The sequence below is a fragment of the Ixodes scapularis genome, unplaced genomic scaffold (genome assembly GCF_016920785.2).
Source record: "Ixodes scapularis isolate PalLabHiFi unplaced genomic scaffold, ASM1692078v2 PGA_scaffold12__126_contigs__length_90152505, whole genome shotgun sequence".
NCBI lineage: Eukaryota > Metazoa > Arthropoda > Arachnida > Ixodida > Ixodidae > Ixodes > Ixodes scapularis.
The window spans coordinates 82,510,071-82,529,414 of record NW_024609838.1 but is presented as its reverse complement, the minus strand read 5'-3'; the positions used below and the strand labels follow the sequence as shown (position 1 = coordinate 82,529,414).

Below are 19,344 nucleotides of genomic sequence, written 5' to 3'. Positions count from 1 at the left end.
CCAGCGGTGTGAATGGTCTTTTCTTTATGTGTATGTTTTTGTCTTGTATTTTTTTTATTTTTTACAAAACTTTTGTTGCGAGAAGCAGACGAACGGAACATAGCGGGCGAGGCAGGAATACCCCTTAGTAGCATCCACAAGCACGAAAGTAGAAATAACAAAGAAAACGCAGGTGAGCTGGCGAACTTCCATTATCTTGAACACCTGAGGCTAGGAACAAAAGTGCACAATGCACAGACAGCTTGCCTCTAGACAAGCCAGGCAACACAATAACTGAATTGTCTCCCAAAAGAGCCAAGAATGGGAGGCACATGGCCATAGGAGTGACAATTGTCTCCCCTACAATCTCCTTTCAGTCGACAGGGAAAATAATCGGTCAGCTGGTATTTGTTGGTGCTGGTTGTGGGCGCTTTCATCTTAGAGTGGCGTGTTTTCTCTCTTTCCGAGAAAATATTGTGAATGTTGAAGCGTTAACGTGTGGGTTGAAAGGGCTGGCCATAAAGGCAAGTGGGGAAAGGAGAAAAATCTGAATAGTGAAAGGTGAGCACCGAAGAGGAAGGATAATTTCCCCTTTCTGTGCAAGCCGACCCTAGGGCAGGCCACCATGTCTTTGCATCTGTCTCAGGCCTTTCATTCTTGCTAGGTTTAGCAGACAACCTTCGGAAGTTTTAGCCAGGAAAGGATATATTCTGGGCAGTTCTCTCAAATCAATACTTCGATTCTGTGCGCTCATCTGGAAAGTCGGGAAAGCCCGAAGCATTTGCTCGGGTACACTATGACGTCCGATGCTCCGATTACTGTCTCTTTTTACGGCATAACGAGTCGTTGATCAACATGAGCGTTGAGGAACAATAAAATGGTGAGTTTTTGTGACAGTGATGATGTCAACTTCAAGAACAACAAAACTCATTTCCCAACTTCCTGAAATGATGACACAAATAACACAGCAAACCGTAGCCAAAACAGTTTATGGTTTCCAATGCAGCCCGGTACTACGATCCTTTCCTGAGACCAGATATGGATGCGATCGCAAGACCTTCGAGTCTATCTGGTACGCCAGATGCTTGTGCTTGGAGTTACGGGGTTTGTAGCTTCCAACAAAGATATCGATAGAGTAACCAAAGGGTTATCTCAACAAAGGTGGCAATTTTAAAGGAGACGTCAAGTCTAGTAGTGTGGTTCCCATGTATCTCCGTTGCAATCTAGACTACTATCTTTAGGGCTATGTTACCGCAGGTATGTTCGATAAATACCTCTGTCAGTGCCAATGATATAGCGGAAGAGAAGACACACGTACGAGAGTAAGGACAGAGACTAAGATCATTTATTAAAACACACTTCTAAAAGAACTACAATGTCCACATCCAAAATTCCCCGCGCCGGCAACGTGAGACAAGGCTCCTTACCTGCCAGGTACGGGGTTCCGGAAATCTACGATCTGGGAAACTTAGAAGTCGCCAATTGCATGTGCTATCCCTTTCACGATTGTCACAATAAAAGACGAGGCGAAACCTCCTCACCTTCTGGTCGCAACCGCTCTAGAGCGGGGGAATGGAAGAAGGTCCCCCCCCGGGAGAGAGTGAGAGGAGGGCCCTCCAAGACAGGAGACCCTCCGCTTCACGAACAGGTGGAAGCTCACGGTGAAAAAGGCTGAGCGTTTCGACCCGGGGCCACAATCACGGCCATTGTGGAAGGGAGACCACAGGAATCCCCAAAGAGTAGAGCAATCCTTTAAACTCTGCCTTTTTTTTTTGCTATAATTTGTACCGGTAACATACAAAAAGTGAAACTGCTACATTTGGGACCAAGAATTAAACCAGCTAAAAAAATATTCACAAAATCAGCAGACTGCGACCCCATGACAACAGTGAGGGGCACAATTTGTGAGTTGCATCGTGGGCTTGCTACAAGCAAGCCATATTTGTCAGACGTAAGGCAGAATCGTTATTACATATCTGCAATAATCGTTGTCCGGGCAATTTAGGCATTTTATTCTGACCTGCAAGCGCACCACCAATACTTTTCGACCCGCCCACCAAAAAGCCTCCAACACCTCTCTTCAACCAGGCTTTTTATTGTCTTCCATTTGTCCTCAAACCACTCGCAGCTCTCGGAGCCTGCCTTCGGTGACGCGATGTTGAATCTTAACACGGCGAATAACTTCAATCAATAATCGAACCTGACAAGTCTTGGTAGATAAATAAATGGGAACCCTGAAACGTGGAATATTGAAAAAAAAAAAACTGACAAAGCATCGCAAGTATGTTGTTTCTGAACCAGCTCGCCTGCACTTTCTCGCTTCTAAAATAAAGAAATCTGTGTCCTAATTAGCTAGTTTTTTTACTGCTAGTTGGTGCTGCTGACTCAGTAGCACAGGTTTTTTTAGCCAAAACTTGGTTTTTGTTTGGTAATTTAGGACACTGAAAAGCATGAAAGGACCAAGGTATAACTGAACTTGACATTGCTTGGCCAGGGTCTGTGTATGTGGAACGTAAATTGCCAAAGAAGTGGCAGAGTTAGGCTTCACTGCCCGGTTGTTTAGTTGTCACATGGCTCCTTTGGGCCTCGTTCTTCGAGGAAATGCCTGAATAAGGCCTTACTTTTAGTTGTTCGGTTTTCCCCTAGCAACTTTGGGCCTAAGCTGCCGAACGAGAGCAATAATTAGTCTTCACTGCTGGTTGTTTGGTAGATATGTGCCATTTTTGGCTCATGCTTGGCACTTTGGCAATTATGTGGCAAACCATAGAAAAGCCAAAGAAAAAGAATGATGCCGAAATCGCCACTATCGTTATGCCGATTCTCTATGAAATGCGTTAGCATATAGTGGGGGTGTTTTGACTCCTCTAAGGATAGGAATTCTAACCTGGCAACTGTCCGCACGTGTTGTGTTCAAAGAGCTGGTCTGTTCTCCCGGGTTTCGGTGGTTTCACACAGGCAGCGTCGTCGCTGCGCCTGAGTTTTTGTTGTCTCGTACGTTGTTCATACTGGGGAAGCGAAACTGCGTGCCTACGCCCCAGTGCCATTGTAAAAGGTGTGCGCAACAACAGCGGTGCCAGGGTTGCGAAGCTGTAGCCTTGGCCGTTCTTGCTCCCTGGCGCCGGAGAGGAAGCACCTCCTTTCTTGTTTTTTTTTCCTCTCTAGGATCTAGAGAGAAAAAAAAAAACGAGAGAAGATGTCCAACTGGCAACGTGTCATTGGAAACGTGCGAGAAGGCTCCTTCCCTCTTGCATAAGAGGGAAAGTGAACGTAACGAGCGAACGAATGGAGCGAAAGAGCACGGCGGGAATTGTGCAACGGCCTCACAAATTCGGTTTACCAGTGCAAGCCAAAGGACAACCTCGGGCACTGGGGCCATAAATGCTCACGCATTTAAAAGTACTTTGGTCCTAACTAGCGTCTCGGGGCAAAACCCTATTAAGCCCAAATTAGGCCCCTAGGATGGCCAGACTCGAGACTAGTTGGGCGTCTCTCTGGCACACTGTCTGGGAAAGTGTTCAACCAACGTGCGTCTAATTATCGTCTCGTTCGGCTTTATTGCGAAGGCAATCCTTCTGGCGGACATTCTTCCGGCCCTTCTGGTGAAGCTGTGCGCCCCGTTCTTCAACATCAACACGAGGTGAGACTTTGGACGCACACATCCACGTTTCATCGTGAATATGTATGGGGTTGGCGCCTGAAACACACATTCGACCGGTGTGTTTACATTCGGTACATTTACCGCACAGGTCATGCTGGGGATGGTCAGTGCAATCGTAACAGGGGCAGTGCAAGAGATTCGACATTTTATCTTCAAAGAAATGAGTTGAGAGAAGTATAAACATCAAGTCTGATCTCGGATATATATTCTGAAAGGTGGATGCAGTTTAATGAAAGTAATCCTTTCACTGCATGTGTCTGCTCATGTGTAGTGTTTTTTAACTTTATATTATTATCATTAGATCCTGGTGACCGCAATATGTAATTTAAAAAAATGTGGTAAAACATGTAGGGACAAAGACAGACAGTACAGTTCTTTCAACTACAAAGAGGAATACTACGAACATTTGAAAATGACATTGGCAGGCCTCAAAATATTTCGACGGGGCCACTTTTCAGTAAATATGGCGTACTAAAGGTTAATCAAATTTATTACTTTAAGCTACTGCAAATAGTACACAGTGAAACACTCTTTGAGATTCCTCCAGATGATATAAATAACTATTCTTTATAGGCACAAAATTAGACTGTATCCCAAAATACATACAAATTATGGTAAGCAAACAAAAGAATTACGAGTGGTGGACATCCTTAACAATATTGAAGGTCTAATCGGCTTCAATTGCTCTTTCGTCTAATTTAAAAAGAAACCGAAGGCACTTCTGGTGGGTGGTGACATTGGTTTTTGACATTGGTTTTTTGATTTTCATTTTGGCACGAGTCATGTTTATGCTTGGTATTTATTTGTTTATGTATTAGAAAAGACTATATACTTATATTTTCTTTTTCATTTGACTGTATTAGTAACTATTGTTGAAACCACTGTTAGTTCTTATTTCATATTTAACGTACATATCTATGTAAAATTCTTTCCGAAGTGTAAGATTTCTTTATTTGTTTTGTTGTAAAGTGCCAAGTTGCTAGAACTGCAAAGGTGGCAGAGGCCTTGTCAGGCGTCAAGCCTTTAGTCTCCGCCAACCTACCGGTCAATCTGGGAACAAATAAGAAGAAAAAAAGAAAGACAGAACTAGCAACCAACGTTTAATGATGCCACCCTCAACGAGTCTGCCCTTACCTTCCCCGACTTTCCCTGGCAATAATTGAGTCCTATCGGATGGCCAGTGATGATTTGTACTTTGCATCGCCTTCCTTTAGCTTATCCAAGACTGAAGTTGAATTTCTGAGGCAGGAGTCAAAGTAGTCAGCTCCCTTTTCTTTTCTTTTTTTACAGTGGAGCTGTTAAGGGCTAGTTTCCCCAGTATCATGTCTGTGGGCAAACAAATCTCGACACAATACTCCGGACAGCTACCACCATCTATTAACAACAACGGCAACTAGACAACTGGCTTGCCGGTTGTCTGGTTGCGGCCGTCGCTCATAGATGGCGGCAGCCTTTGCAGCCTTTCCACTGGCTTGCCAACTTGCGGCCGGCCATTACTTCATTCCCACCATAGTACAGCTTCGCTGCAGGTCTTCCTTCTTCACCAGTGTGTAAAAACTAAACTTTTTTTTTTTGTGTTTTTTTTTTTTTTTTTTATTTTCTTTCCTTAACACTTCTTTTACGTTTTCCTTATTTTTCTCTCTTCTTCCTTAACAGACTCTTCATTCTCCCAGGCTTCTTCTTTTTCCCGAGGGTTTTCTTCTTTTTCTGAGGGATTTTGAGGGAAGGGAAGGGCTGGATGCACTGAGGGTGGCATCATCAAATGTCTGTTCCTAGTTGAAAGAACTGTGCTGTCTCTCTTTGTCTCTACATGTTTCAATCTTTCTTGTTTCTCAAATTGTCATGATGTTTAAAACTCGAGATGTGATGAGGGAAGGAATAGGAAACTTTGAACTCCAAGAAAAAGAAAGGTACAGGATAAGACATCTAAAAAACTTTGAAGTCAAAGGAAAAGGTGCAGTAAGAGACGTCTTAATTAAAACGTCTTCTCCTGCACTTTTTTTTTTTGGTTTCAAAGTTGCTTATTTCTTTCCTCTCCACAGTCTTGGTTTTTAAACATCATGATTAACTTTCACCAGCTCGCTTCCACACTCGCTGTATTTTCATTTCAAATCATCTTTACCAACCCGCCCCGAGTTCATTTTCGAAGAATATGTCTTATACTGTGGTTCTCTTGAACAAAATGTCTACCAATGATTTTTCCACATTTTCTTCTCGGCGAATACGCCTTTGAAAGAGGCGTATTCGATTTTGGGATTGTAGGATTGGTTAGATTTATTGTTTCTTTTTTATGGCCCTAAACCTACAAACTGTTAACTATAGTGGGATATGAGGTAAGAATGCAGCAAAAATCGCCACCACGACCACGTACCAGCCACAGCATCGAATCGCTCCACTGGCCAATCAGCGAAAGGCAGCAGCCATGATGAACTATTCCAGCGGTTTTCAAACTTTTGGTCCGAGGCCGCTTGGGGAACCCCAATGCATTCTTCATCGCAGGTCTTGTGCATAGGAGGGCTTTTTTTTTTAGCAGTTCTTTTACTTGGCAGGGACCCCCTTGAACACTCTCAAGGACCCCTGGGGGCCCGTGGACCACAGTTTAAGAACTGCCGAGCTATGCAATGTCAGCGCAATGTACCTCTCAGTAGCGGGCTATTTGCACATCGTGGAGGAAGACTGGCTGGCTCTAATAAGGATGTGGGAGGAGCTTCTTGCGCATTCTTAACTCTTATCAGGTAGACTTTGTCCTCGACGTTGTGGTTTCATAAAACCGACATTTCAGCTTTTCCCCGAAATGAGACAGAAAGCTGCCAAACATTAAAATATCTTTTACTATTCTGTACGTTGCATTCTGCATCTAATGAATATGACTACTTACTTATTTAATTAAAAAGTGCCAATAGTGCACTTCACAAGCAGTCCCAAATTTTCAAATGAGTACCGATGGTCCATTCGTTAATTTCCAGATTTTAATCCCAGGAGTGGGGCTTATTTTCTGTTGGTCGAAAGACTGGAAATGTGAAACCCTCGCTTACATTAGCCGCCTCGGTGTTTCCGCGGCAAAGTGCCGGCTTACAAATCCCCAGCCTAGGGATCCCCGGGTTCGAGTCCCGGCCAAGGTGCCCGCAGTATGACGGAGGCTTATGGCGGAGAAACCGAGATTTTGGTAGCCCGTCAAAAGAAGCCCAGGCGATCCAATTAATTAATCCCGTTTTCCGCTGGGACGTGCTAGATGCCCTTTGTTGGTTTGGCACATAAAACCTGCAAATCTGACTCGCTTACATTGATTTCCAACACCGATATTAGAGTTATATCTTGCACGGGAGATTTCTTACGTGTCTTTGTCCGTGTCACAAATTTCAGCATTCAAGTTGGAGCGGTGGTGCTGCTTTCCTGTTCCAGCTTTCTGATGACTTCCTTCACTGTAGCCACATGGATGTCTTTTATGGGTGAGTGCTCTGTTTGTTGTAGCATAACAGTTGTAGGGATAGCATAGCATTACCAGATGTAACATGCCATTCCCTGCTGCAGCATGCCGGCACCAGTCGTAGCATACCAGTACCAGATGTAACATGCCAGTACCAGTTGTAGCACACTAGTTATACATATCAGTGCTAGTTGTAGCATACCACTAAACTAATAGAATTTGCTTCTTGTAACGTCTAAATACAAATTCATGAACCTTTTGTGGGGTCAAAGCTGAACCTTAGCTAACCTTTTTTAGTAGTTACATAGCAGGAACCAGTTTGAAGCTGACTACTTTGTATTACATTTCATGTTGTGTTAGGAAAAATGTGTAGAGTTCAACATCAGTTTGAACAAGTGATCCCCAGTTTTTATTTTTATTTTTTCTCTGTAGGTGAGATGAGAAACATAGTGTGGGTCCGAAGGTACTTTGGCCATTCGCATTGCACTATAATTTACCACAACGTATTGGACTATGATTTACTGTATAGGTGATGCTTTGTGCATAAAATAATTAAAAAAATAAACTTACTTGAGTGTATCTATGTTTATTATTGCGACATCATTACCAGTTCGATGTTATGTCCCACAGTGTCCAGCGTGTGTCCATTCAGCCCAAAAGCTCCGAACGATGTCCCCGGTGCTCGCGTTGGTAGCGTGAGCACTTCATCGCTTCGTCACGTGGCTATCTTGTATAGCACAATACGATACATCCCCCCCCTGTTTTTCTTTTTTCTTTTTTTTATAAAAATGTTTTGCAATCACAATAGTTAAAAAAAAAAATTAAAAAAAAAGAGAACACATTAAGGCACTTGATTAAAGTTACAGTCATAGTGTAGTCGCATAGGAGGCCTTGTTTGCTGCTGGGATCTTCATGGAGGAGATTGCGAACGCTTGCTTAAAGGCACTAAAGCATGGCCCGGTGATGCCACCGACGGTAAGTCTGTATGAGTTTCCTCGTCCGGGGTGTCATCTTGCAGTGTGTTCGGTCTGAAAGTTTGCTTGTCGGTAGCAGATGTTGCCTGTTCCTCCGAATAACCCTGCTGTCCTCGGTTAAAACTTGGTACGACCTCGGGCGTGTCTTGGCGATGACTTTTGCCTTCTTAGACCACCATCTCTTTCTGACTCTGACGACCTGGCCCTCTTCCAATTGCGGAAGTGTACCTCTGGAATACTCGGTCTGGACGTGCTTCTGCACCTTCAAACCTGGCTGGTCACCGAAGTCCGGAAGACTTGACCTCAACCTTCGTCCTTGCAGCAGCTCCCCTGGCGAACGTCCGTCTTCTAGTGGGGTTGATCTATAACTCAGCAAACCCAGCCAAAAATCTTCTCGGCTTTCTTTTGTCTTCTTGAGGATCCGCTTCACAACCTGCACGCCTTTCTCTGATCAACCGTTTGACCGAGGGAACTCCAGGCTTGACGTTATGTGTCTGAAGTCATACTTGCGAGCAAATAAGGTGAACTCTCGACTTGAGAACTGGGGTCCATTGTCACTGCATACTTCGACTGGGATGCCGTATCTTGCAAATATGGCCGCCATCTTCTCAATGACTGTGCTTGACGACGTGTCGTTTAGTTCCTCCACTTCTGGAAAGTTGGAAAGAGGATCATATACGGATAAGTATGATTTTCCTCCATACTGAAACAGATCAACACCAACTCTGTACCACGGAAATTCCGGTGTCGGGCTCAAGATAAGGGTTTCTCTTGGCTGACTGTATGCGTAGCGTCTGCATATCCCACACTGTTTTATCAGAAATGTAACATCTGCGTTAATACCTGGCCAAAATACGAATGTACATGCTCTCGCTTTGCACTTATTTAGGCCCATGTGACCTTGATGAATTCTCTTCAACATCTCGGGTCGCATGGCCTCGGGTACGACAACTTTTGTGCCTTTCAGCAGAACACCCTTCACCACTGAATGCTCGCCCTCAAAAGGCTTTAGTTCTCCTTCTACTCTCGTGCCGTTGCTGACGCTTCGTATTACGGTACGTAAATACAGGTCCTTAGCGGTTCCCTCGGCAATGCTCTTCATTGTGGTAGCGCTGACAAAGGCTGTTACTACACTCACGGCGTGCACTTCGACCTCGTCCTCGCTTGTTGTGTCATCCCCTGACTTGTCATTCGTGGCCCTCGAGAGCTTGTATAGCGCAATACGATACACTTTAGTTAAAAGTAAGAAAATGAGAATGCGTTCCGTTTACCTTCAACGACTGTCTGCTAATGGCACAGGTTTGATTGGCACAGCAGCCAGCAGGTGGCAGTAGCGGCCCCTTCGCAACCTTTTTAGGCTCTGCTTCATCGAAAGCAAAAAGCAGGCAATCTTTTTGGTAAAACAAAAACGGTGTATGCTCTTTCGGTGCTGTGATCACTTCGAGGTTCTGTCTCTCTTTCTAATGAAACGCACTCACTTAACATGAAACTGATAAAAAAGATCATTTGTCGGGCTGTTTTGGCAATCACTTTCGGCTTTAAGTCGTCCACTTTGCGGTTGTTGATTGTCACCACCTTTTTCTTGCTCTTGTACGTTATATTTCTTCTGGTTTGAACTTTATACCATATTTTCTGGGTCGTAGTCCATGGACTATACATGTTTAAAGTTAAAGTTTTACATAGTGCAGACTACACAGGGATTTTTTTTTTTTTTTTAGATCATTCACCGTGATAAGGTGTGCAGGATTTTACGAATAACAAGGTATATATTAATGTTGATTTATGTGTTAGTACAAGCTTCTTTCTGAGGTAAGAAAGTGGGCATTTTTCAAGGTGTGTTGTGTAGGAGAATTTGTTTGCACGCAGACTATGCACCAGGTGCGCACAGTTTAAGAAAGTACTTTTTTATTCAACCAGAAAGTTTTTCTTCCGGATTATAAACTCAGTGTGGACCACAGTCTTGAGGGTGCATCTCATCGAACATGTGAAGATGATACGCTGGTGCAGGGAAAAGAGAAGCTTGCCAAAGCCTAGAAGAAAGTTTCAGCAGCGACCTCTAAAAAAATCTGCAATTAAAACTAATAACATAAATGTACTGGATTTACTAAAACAGAGAATAAACTCTCCACAGTACAACACGAGATAGACAGAAAGGTGGAACATCCGGTTTCATAGATCATTTCATGATAGTCAATTCATTACATATAACCTCCCAGTCTTACTAAATGATCTAACAGGACATAACATAACACCGGAATTGATTTTCAATAAATCGCTCGTAGCTTCATTTCTTAACTATGGCTTTAGTCTAAATCACATTCTTTTCCTTATCAAATGTCATCATTGTTTATGGATTATGCAAACTCTTACATGTTTTCATTTTTTTCCTATTCTTTTGGTCATTTTTAGGTTTTTTCAGAATCTTCCATGCCATAACATTTAGATCGCTTTAAGGTCTATTCTATGTTTACTTTTTAGTGTTTTTAGCGTGATTTCCAAGCTTACAATATTAGTGCATATTGTATTTCCTGGAATGTATTTTTCTGGTCGGGCAGAGACGGCGAGTCCCTATGGTGACTTTCTTTTTCTTCCTCCTGTCTAAACAAAATAAAGGTTTGCTTTGATTTCATTTCATTTGTAACTCCGATTTCTTTGAAAAGTGACTTTATAGTTCTGGGTAAATTGCACTGTGATCAACCTCCTAAGAATGCTTTCTAAAGGGTCTGTGGCACTTGTCCTTTCGTTCTCGCAACTTTTGACATTGACTGTTTGGTCTCATTCTAGGGGTGGTCTGTGCCGCTATTGGGAGTGGGCTGGGAGAAATCACATTCCTCGCATATTCCGCACACTTTGACAAGTGAGTACTACTAACTCCCAAACAAAGAAGACTCTGCCGCTGCCTGAATTTTAAAACAAACGCAAAACCCCATTTTTATGAGAGAATCCTACGATTGTGAATCGCCGATGAAATCGGGAAGTTGTTTCGCAAGAGAAAATAATTTCTGGCTCTGATCGTAGAATTGTACCAAATGGTGCTCGCCAATTTTCACAAAAAGTTAATGATGTTGTTTTGTCGCACTGTGGAATTTTATTCCTTCCTTTGTTTTGTTTTTCTTGCTCTACAGAGATGTGATATCGACCTGGTCTTCTGGAACAGGTGTGTATGCGGCATTCAGGCTTCCTAATCGCAGCATGACAGTCCTATTTTGTTGGCGCAGCATGGCCCATGTTGCTTTTTGTGCCATATTAAACACCTAATAATCAATCAATCAACAGTGCTATTTTGGTACAGCAGTGACAGGTTTCCTAACCGCAGCATGACAGTGCGATTTCGGTATGGCAGTGACAGGCAGCTCTATATCATTCACCATTTGCCGCGCCGGGCGTATGAGCATCCCCTTTTGGTCAATTTTGCCTTTGCAATGGCAAGACAATTTTTTACAAGAATGTAATCATCCATATTGGAAAGGGGAGGGTTCTTATGCAGAACTCTTGCTTATGGCCTGGCTCATTTATAGCAGTCTCCCTTTGATAGTCGTCCCATTTATAACATCTTAATTATAATAATCTCATATATAACAGTCCCAATTATGAAAATCCCACTTATAGAAGGTCTTATAATAGTTCCACATGTATCAGTCCCAATTATGGCAATCCCACTTATGACAGTCCTGGTCGTGGATGTTCTACTTATAATTTTCCCGCATATAACGAACTGTCCCAATTATGACAATCCCATCTACTATATCAGTCCTGCTTATAATAGTCCCAGACATAGCAATCCCAGTTATGACAAATGACTCATTATAAATAAACATAGAAAAACCATTGAACTTTCTGTAAAACCTTCGTAATCTCTGTAAAAAAAAATTGCTCGCAATAAATATTAAGTTTAAAATTACAGCTACGATACAATCATAATAGCAGAGTGTTCTCTTCGATACACTGCTGCAAACAGATCATAACCGGCCGTAAAATGTTGTTGCAGTCTGCCTCTAACATTGCTTTCTCATTTGCTGACTTCGGTTTTGAAATATGACGTTGGAAGTGACAAAGGCATGGTGTCTTCTGATTTTGTGCTTTCTGTACAGGTGGTGCGGGTGTTCTAGGTGCTCTTTCCTATGCGGCGATGGCCTCTGTGCTGTCACCAGAGAAAACGTTGCTGGTCATGCTCTTTGTGCCAGTCCTGATGGCGATCAGGTATATCGACTTCCCCTTTACCTGTATATAGGTAAAGCAGCGTTCTGTTCATTCACTTCTCGTTCTTGTCCTTTGTCACAGCGTTCTGTTCGTTCGCTTCTCGTTCTTGTCCTTTGTCTTTTTTGCGCTGTTTCCAAGTTTGCATTATGAACCAACTAGCCCAACTTCATGCCTTGTTGCTGTATATAGCTTTTGAATTCCTTTGAAGCACATCTTGCACAGTCATCGGACTCACCTGATCTGTAAAGGATTGTATGGGAAACTGGAATGTTTGCAGTACTAAAGTTGAAGCCATCGAGCGGTCGCAGAGTTCCTTATAAGTATTAAGGCTCGGTCACCAGGTACATTACATCCTCCTGTAACCTCTCGCAATGAGAAAACACACTCACGCCATTTACCGGATAGCCATGAAACATGTGCAATTTCCATATATTTCTCATGTTACAGCCGAGCTGTTAAGGGCTAGTTTTCTCAGTATTGTGTCCGCGGGCAAACGAATGTTGCCACAAAATTCTGGACAGCTACCGCCATCTATAGCTGCGTTTAGATGAATGCGACGTAGTAGTCGCATCGAATCCAGTTGTCGCATTCAATGCGGTCATGTAAACGGCATAACGCGCTAGGGAAGCGCATCGCATTCAAGTCGCTCAACAAAGGTCGATCGGAACAGCGAATATGCATTCATTCAACCCATGTGAACGGAGGTCGCATCGTATTTTGGAACGGGGAGGATTATGGGAGGGCGCTCACTGCAGGAGGGAGTGAACAGCTGAGAACATGGCGGCGGCCAATCTTGTCGGCAACGGCGGGGAGCGGTTCCGTGTGGTCAACCGCAGTTTTCTCCTGAGAAGAAACGCAAGCTTTTATTGCCATCATAGGGCGGCCCCCGTCCAAGCCTTGCGAAATACGACTTGCGCGTTCGAGGGAGTGCCTAGAGGCTTCGGTGCAAGCACGAACAACGCCGAGAGCTCCGAGAATTGCATGGTAGTGCAGAATGAGCAGCTCCTACCTCGGTGCCGTTCCTGGCTGCGCCGGAGCCTTTCGGCCTCGGAGTTTGGTTGCGGTTGGCAAGGTTTGGCGAGGCGAAGCGCGGCGCAGTGGTGTCATCCTCAGAGCAGTTGGAAACAATCTCGCTCGCCGGGCTGTGCGCACGCATGTCGCCTCTGATCCAGAGTGGCCCAGTGGACCGACCCGGAGCCCAAAACATTTGGGTTTGATGTTTCCTCCGTCTCGTAGCTCCTTCCACAGCATCGAAGACAGCGAGCACGATCTTTACGCTTGCCGAAAGTGTCGAAAGGCCTTCACGTGCGATGCACCGGAAAATATGGTCACGTGGTGCGGCCGGTGCCGGAAACGCAGCTTTACCTTTGAGCTTTGACACGGCGTGGCGCCACCTTCGCGTAGGGCTTGGTGCAGATTCATGTAAACGTTGCTGTGTCGTCTTCCTTCGAAGGACGATTGGAGTCGATGCACTGAAGTCGTTTGTGTAAACGTGGCTTATGAGCGACGTCAGCAACCTTTCCAGCCTTTCCACTCTGGTTTTCACCAGAGTGGAAAAGCTGAATTTCTCTGGGCGTCGTTTTAGAAGTCGTCCTCGAGGTAGTCCTAGAAATTGTCCTTGAGGTCGTCATAGACGTCGTCCTTGAGGTTGTCCTAGACGTCGTCCTTGAGGTTGTTCTTCAGTTCATCCAAGAGGTTCTCCTCGAGCTCGTCCTAGAAGTCATTCTTGAGGTTGTTCTAGATGTCATCCTCGAGGCCGTCCTGGAGGTCGTCCTTGAAGTCATCCTAGACGTTGTCCTCGAGGTCGTTCTAGAAGTCGTCCTTGAGGTCGTCCTCAAAGTCATCCTTGAGGTCGTCCTCGAAGTCATCCTTGAGGTCATCCTAGACGTCATCCTCTGGGCGTCATCCTTGAGGTCGTCGAAGAAGTCGTCCTTGAGGTCGTTCTAGACATCGTCTTCTAGGCATCGTCCTAGACGGCGTAAAGATAACAGCTTTGCTGGTCTTCCTTCTTCACCAGAGTGGAAAGGTGGAAAGTTTTTTTTCGTGCATAATTTTTCACTGTTGGCTGGAAAACCTTTTCACAATGTTATGAACGACCACTTCTTGCAGATACTAGTGCATACATTTTATCTCGCAGATACTGCAAAACCTTTACTCTAGAGGAATGCAGTTGCAAGGCCACCTTACAGTGGCACCGGTGGGCCACTGTATCCTCGTCGTGAAGTATCGCGACAGGTCCTAATGCAATCAGTTGTAAGCAGTCGCATGTGCACGAACCAGCCCTTAGAGTTCAGCATTTTGAAAGTTCATTTTTTTGAGCGAGATCGGAGAATGTTTTGTGGAATTATTGTTTTATTATATATTTATTCATTTACACTCGATCCTGCTGTATCCCTCGGGGTATTATAGCGGGGAGAGGGTTACATGAAGAGTTGAAGAATGAACATGGCTAATATTGTCGCGGATGGAAAAGGCTTGACATGCACCATGCTTGAACGAAACTTCAGCTGAACTCGTGAAGGTTGTTCTGAACTTTTCAATTGTCCACTTATAAGCTCGGTTATAATAATACAACTACTATATGAACTGTGTCAGCTAATCGACAGATTTGTCATAGTTATCCTAATCGAGGAAATTTATAAATCTGCTTGGTATATGCCAATGTTCTCTCTTCTATTCCAAATTCGACAAAATAAAAAAAAGACAAGACATCGCTGCCTAGCATTCTGGCATAATCGTGGCGGGTTACTTACGTTGAGTGCACTTCTCACTGAGCACGGGTGCACTGCGGGGAAGCAATAGGGAGTTTTAGAATAGTGCACGCTAAAGCTTTGTGTACGCAAAGAATAGCGTCGTCACCACTGCTCATCTGCCGAACGCTTGCCACGTTTTGCGCTTTGCGTGCAATATTTTAGCGTATGCTATTTTTCGGAAATTGTGCGCATACGCAAAATCTTTGCACTCCTCTAAGGAGGCCTTGTGATGAAAAGTTGGCTAAAGCCAAGACGAGCATAGTTAAAAATGGCAGCTCCCAGGACCACAGGACCATATCCGCGGCCGCTTTGGCAATGTTGTCAGCGCGACGTCGGCAGCATCTTCGCGACTGCGTTTTGAATACGAGACGACATTGCACTCGGTTTGACAACGATTACCGGCAACTTGATGCTCGCAACGAGCGAACATTTATTGGCGAAGGTACAATATGTGCAAAGGTCACTACACGAGGCCTCCCTTACCGAGGCGATGCAAGCGGACACAACCAGTCGAATGCTCCTGTCGCGTTCTAACGTTTAAACAAATCTAAAATGTTACTCTGGATCAAAAACTTGTTTTTTCTCAAGTTACAGCATTTCGTGTGTGAAATAAAAATTGTGACCGTACCTCGGTGGCGTTGCAAGCGCGAGATGCTTGAGCTTTCGCATTGTGGCGTAGAAGTCATTCTAAAGTTTTCTCGCTTAGCGTGCGCTAACGCGAGCGCTAAATTTAGCGCTAGCATTGCGTACGTTATTCTAAAACTCCCTAATACCCGTGGAACCTGCAAGCTCCTGGGGTATTGCTTCCCCGCAGTGCACCAGTGCTCAGTAAGAAGCGCACTCAACAAGGCTGAGCATTTAGAATCATCAACATTCAACATTTAGAAAAGTATGAATATCCCAGTTCACCTCAAAAACTTGAATATTTGTACAACACTAGTACGTATCATTGGCATACGAGTATCGAGAGAGGTCTCTGCATCTCACCACCGCATCATGCGTCATTGAAGTTGGATCACTCCAATAATGTGGAAGAATATCATTATCGTACAGACTGCTTTTCTTTTTTTTTTTGCTTTTTGTTAAAACTATTTGCGATTGGAATGTATATTGCTCGAAGAAGTTGTTTATGTTGCCGATGGTGGTCGCTTTTATGATATATTACAGAAATTCCTTATATGATAAACCACATTGTTTTTGTTTCGCTTGTGTTTACGACGTTTTACGCGCATATCCCCCCGCATAATGTTTAACATCGCAGCTGGTGTACGCGTATATAAGTAAATAAATAATGAGCCAAACTGACGGGGTTTCCCGTGCCAACCGGCCGGTTTCGTTTTTGCAGCTTTTGGGGGGTCTTGGTCCACCCCAAGCTTCGCAGGGACGAAAAAACTGCCAACGAAGCAATACCGGACGAAGAGCCGCTACTACCGTGCAGCGGCTGTACAGGGTACCCGAAGGTGACGCTCACATTTGGAGATAAGCTCAGGCTCATTAAGGTAAGTGTGCACCCTCAAAGATTTCTTTATTGCACAGTGCGTTGCATACTCTGCGTGCTGCGACGACACACGTTTGGCGCTGGTCCATTGCCTCCGTCGTATTGTAGCATTGGCTCCGGTCGGACTTAATTAAAGTGAAACGGAGTACAGCCCAAGTTCCAAGACTGAATTTCTAGCAACACTTCGTTTGAGCTCGAGTTCAGGCGCAGCCGATGACGCAGGCCGACGGGACTGGTCGGACGGCGTCAGAAGTGCACCGTCACTGTGTTCGTGACGTTTCTGTACATGTTCCGTCGTTGCTGAACCGATCGCAGACAGAAAATATCTAGAGACTCGCGCTTTTGACGCCACTCATTCGTTCCCATTGGCTCGTGGCATCGGTTGAGCTTGGACTTAACCCGAAGCAAACTATGGGGGTTCCACGAAGTACCCTCGAGGGTTTCCCAAACTCCCCAAATTTCCCCGAGCGTCCCTGCCACAAAGTGAAGCGTCTGCCCATTTTGAGCGCCATTTTACCAGATCTGAGCCACCCGCTGATGCGTAACCGTGTTCCAAGTTGTCCTTATTGCGTACTGTACCGTTTGCGAAGTTTGTGGAATTCTGCAGTGGTCAGTTGAAAGACATGAAGGCTTCTCGGAATACAAAAGTTGGAGAAACCGCGCGATGGCGGTACTGATTTTCTCCTTTTGAGCGTTGTGCTATGAAAAAGCTCTACATATAAATCACTGTTTCACGGGCAATGTTTCCTTTCCGAATTTAGCGGGAAAACATTGTGCATTGCTCAGTCCTTATGTGTGTGTCTGTATGTGCAAACACCCTAAGCCAGATCTAACAAACGTGCACGCATACCCACGTATATACGGGGTGTTTCTCGGAACGCAAGCCATATCGCTCCTGCAGTGAGTATGCATTGCATGGGAAAAAGGTGGATGTGCCATTGGTTTCTGCCAAAGGGCCCATTTAGGAAAATTAATACCATTCAATATAGCGAGGTTCTTAATCACTTTTGAGTAATTCACTTTTTAAGTACAGCGAAACCTCAATTACCATACTTTAGAGTGCAGCTCTTAGGCGCCCGTTTCCATGTTTTGTGGCATTGGCGTAACTGCACTAATTTTAGCATTAAAATTAGCGTCACGTGACCTCAACACCAATTCAATTCCCCGCTAAATTTAGCGAGGAAACTGAATTTGTTCACAGGTGATGTGACACCAAATCATGTGACGTCATTTTTCCTGCAAAATTTAGCAGGGAATTGAATTGGTGTTGAGGTCACGTGACCCCAATTTTAGTGCTAAATTTAGCGGGGAAACTGTGGGAGGAGAGGAAGGTATGGAGGAAGAGGTGGGGAGGGTATGAAGGGAGGGGGGAGAGGAGGAGGGGCATACCCACCCCTTTGTACCTTCCCCTCCTCCTCAAGAGCTGCGCTCTAATTTCGCATTACAGAGATTTGTAAACTTCTTTCCCTTTTTTCTGTGTATAAATAGCAGTTTTTTTACAAAACTTCCTTCAGTGCATTTTATATGATAATGCGATTTATAGTATGTGTTTTTTTTCTTCAAGTATCAACCTTTTTAACTTCGAAAATTTGTCGTACAGGTTATGTTTCTGGTTCGATTTGTTTACAAGAATGTTGCAACTGACTCCTGCTTGTGTATCTGTTGCAATGACATACACAACTGCAAACTTATCAATGCAGTTTCGCCGCACTGACCACAGAAATATTTATGAGCGAGTAATATACCAACTTTTTTTTTGTGGAAATACCCATTTATAGTGGGATGCAACTTATACAACAGCGTGGCTGATAGACCAGAAAATATGGTACGCGACTTTCCGGGGACTGCACAAAAACCTTGTATATTCCACAAGTCGCATAACCAGAAAAACAATGATTATGGCTTTGATGCTTGGACTTGTGGAATAAAGATATGCAGAACTTCTAAAATGACCTCTAAGCTAATAATCTGCTGGGCAAGAAAAAGGATAAAGCCCTCGGATAAATACAAGCGAATATCACTGTGGTGCGGTAAAGGCGGTGATAACATTTTGTTTTCACCTTGCCTCATTCCCAGAAAAGTGAACTTCCTTCCGAGGGCCGTTGCGGCCCTCGAAAGAAATTTTTGACGCAGGATTCATATTCATGCGTCACTAAATTCAAACTTCTAGTACATAGTCTTTATGGGAGCATCTCGGTTTAAAACAGCGCGACAAGACAAGGACAAAGTAAAGACGAGACAGACGACAAAAGCAGCTGACTATCAACTGATAGTCAGCACTGTCGTCTGTCTCGTCTTTACTCTGTCCTTGTCTTGTCGTGCTGTTTTAAACCGAGATGCTCATCGACCAACTAGCCCAAACATACCTTTTAGCAAGCTCTATGGGAAGTTCGCCAGCCTGCACCAAACTGTCGTAAAATGCGGGAAGTTGCATAAGCTGGGGACATGCAATCGGGATTCCACTGTTGTAAATTTGAAGGCATGCTTTCAATGAGAAACTTTCTAGGCAGTGTCAAAAACTACTGAATCGGTGCACTTTTCAAGAATATATGGCACGGGGACCATTGTATGGCATTCCAAAAGAAATGAAAAGCGTCTACGAATTTCTGTAATGCAAAATTAGAGCGTAGCTTTTGAGGCATTTTGATGTTGCAATTTTTCATGCTGAAGAATTTGAGAGAGAAATATATATGTGTACAAATATAGACTTCACTTGATTACGTAAGGTCACATGATCACGTAACCTTAAGTGATCATATAACTTCACCTGATCATGTAACCTTCTTTCTGCAAGTAACCTTACATGGTTATAATCACGTCACCTTCTTTTTGCACGCTCCTCCTCTTCCCTATCC

At 44.1% G+C, this 19,344-nt stretch overlaps 1 protein-coding gene across 1 annotated transcript in view; it reads left to right on the top strand.

Annotated features, from left to right (window-relative positions):
• Window positions 1–19,344, top strand: part of LOC8052000 (battenin) — a 69,501-nt gene that overhangs the window by 30,611 nt on the left and 19,546 nt on the right. The window contains exons 5-10 of the mRNA XM_029980015.4: window positions 3,543–3,616; window positions 7,001–7,086; window positions 10,823–10,895; window positions 11,164–11,195; window positions 12,130–12,238; window positions 16,337–16,490. Coding sequence (XP_029835875.2) covers window positions 3,543–3,616; window positions 7,001–7,086; window positions 10,823–10,895; window positions 11,164–11,195; window positions 12,130–12,238; window positions 16,337–16,490 — 528 coding nt within the window. The remainder of the gene's footprint in view (window positions 1–3,542; window positions 3,617–7,000; window positions 7,087–10,822; window positions 10,896–11,163; window positions 11,196–12,129; window positions 12,239–16,336; window positions 16,491–19,344) is intronic.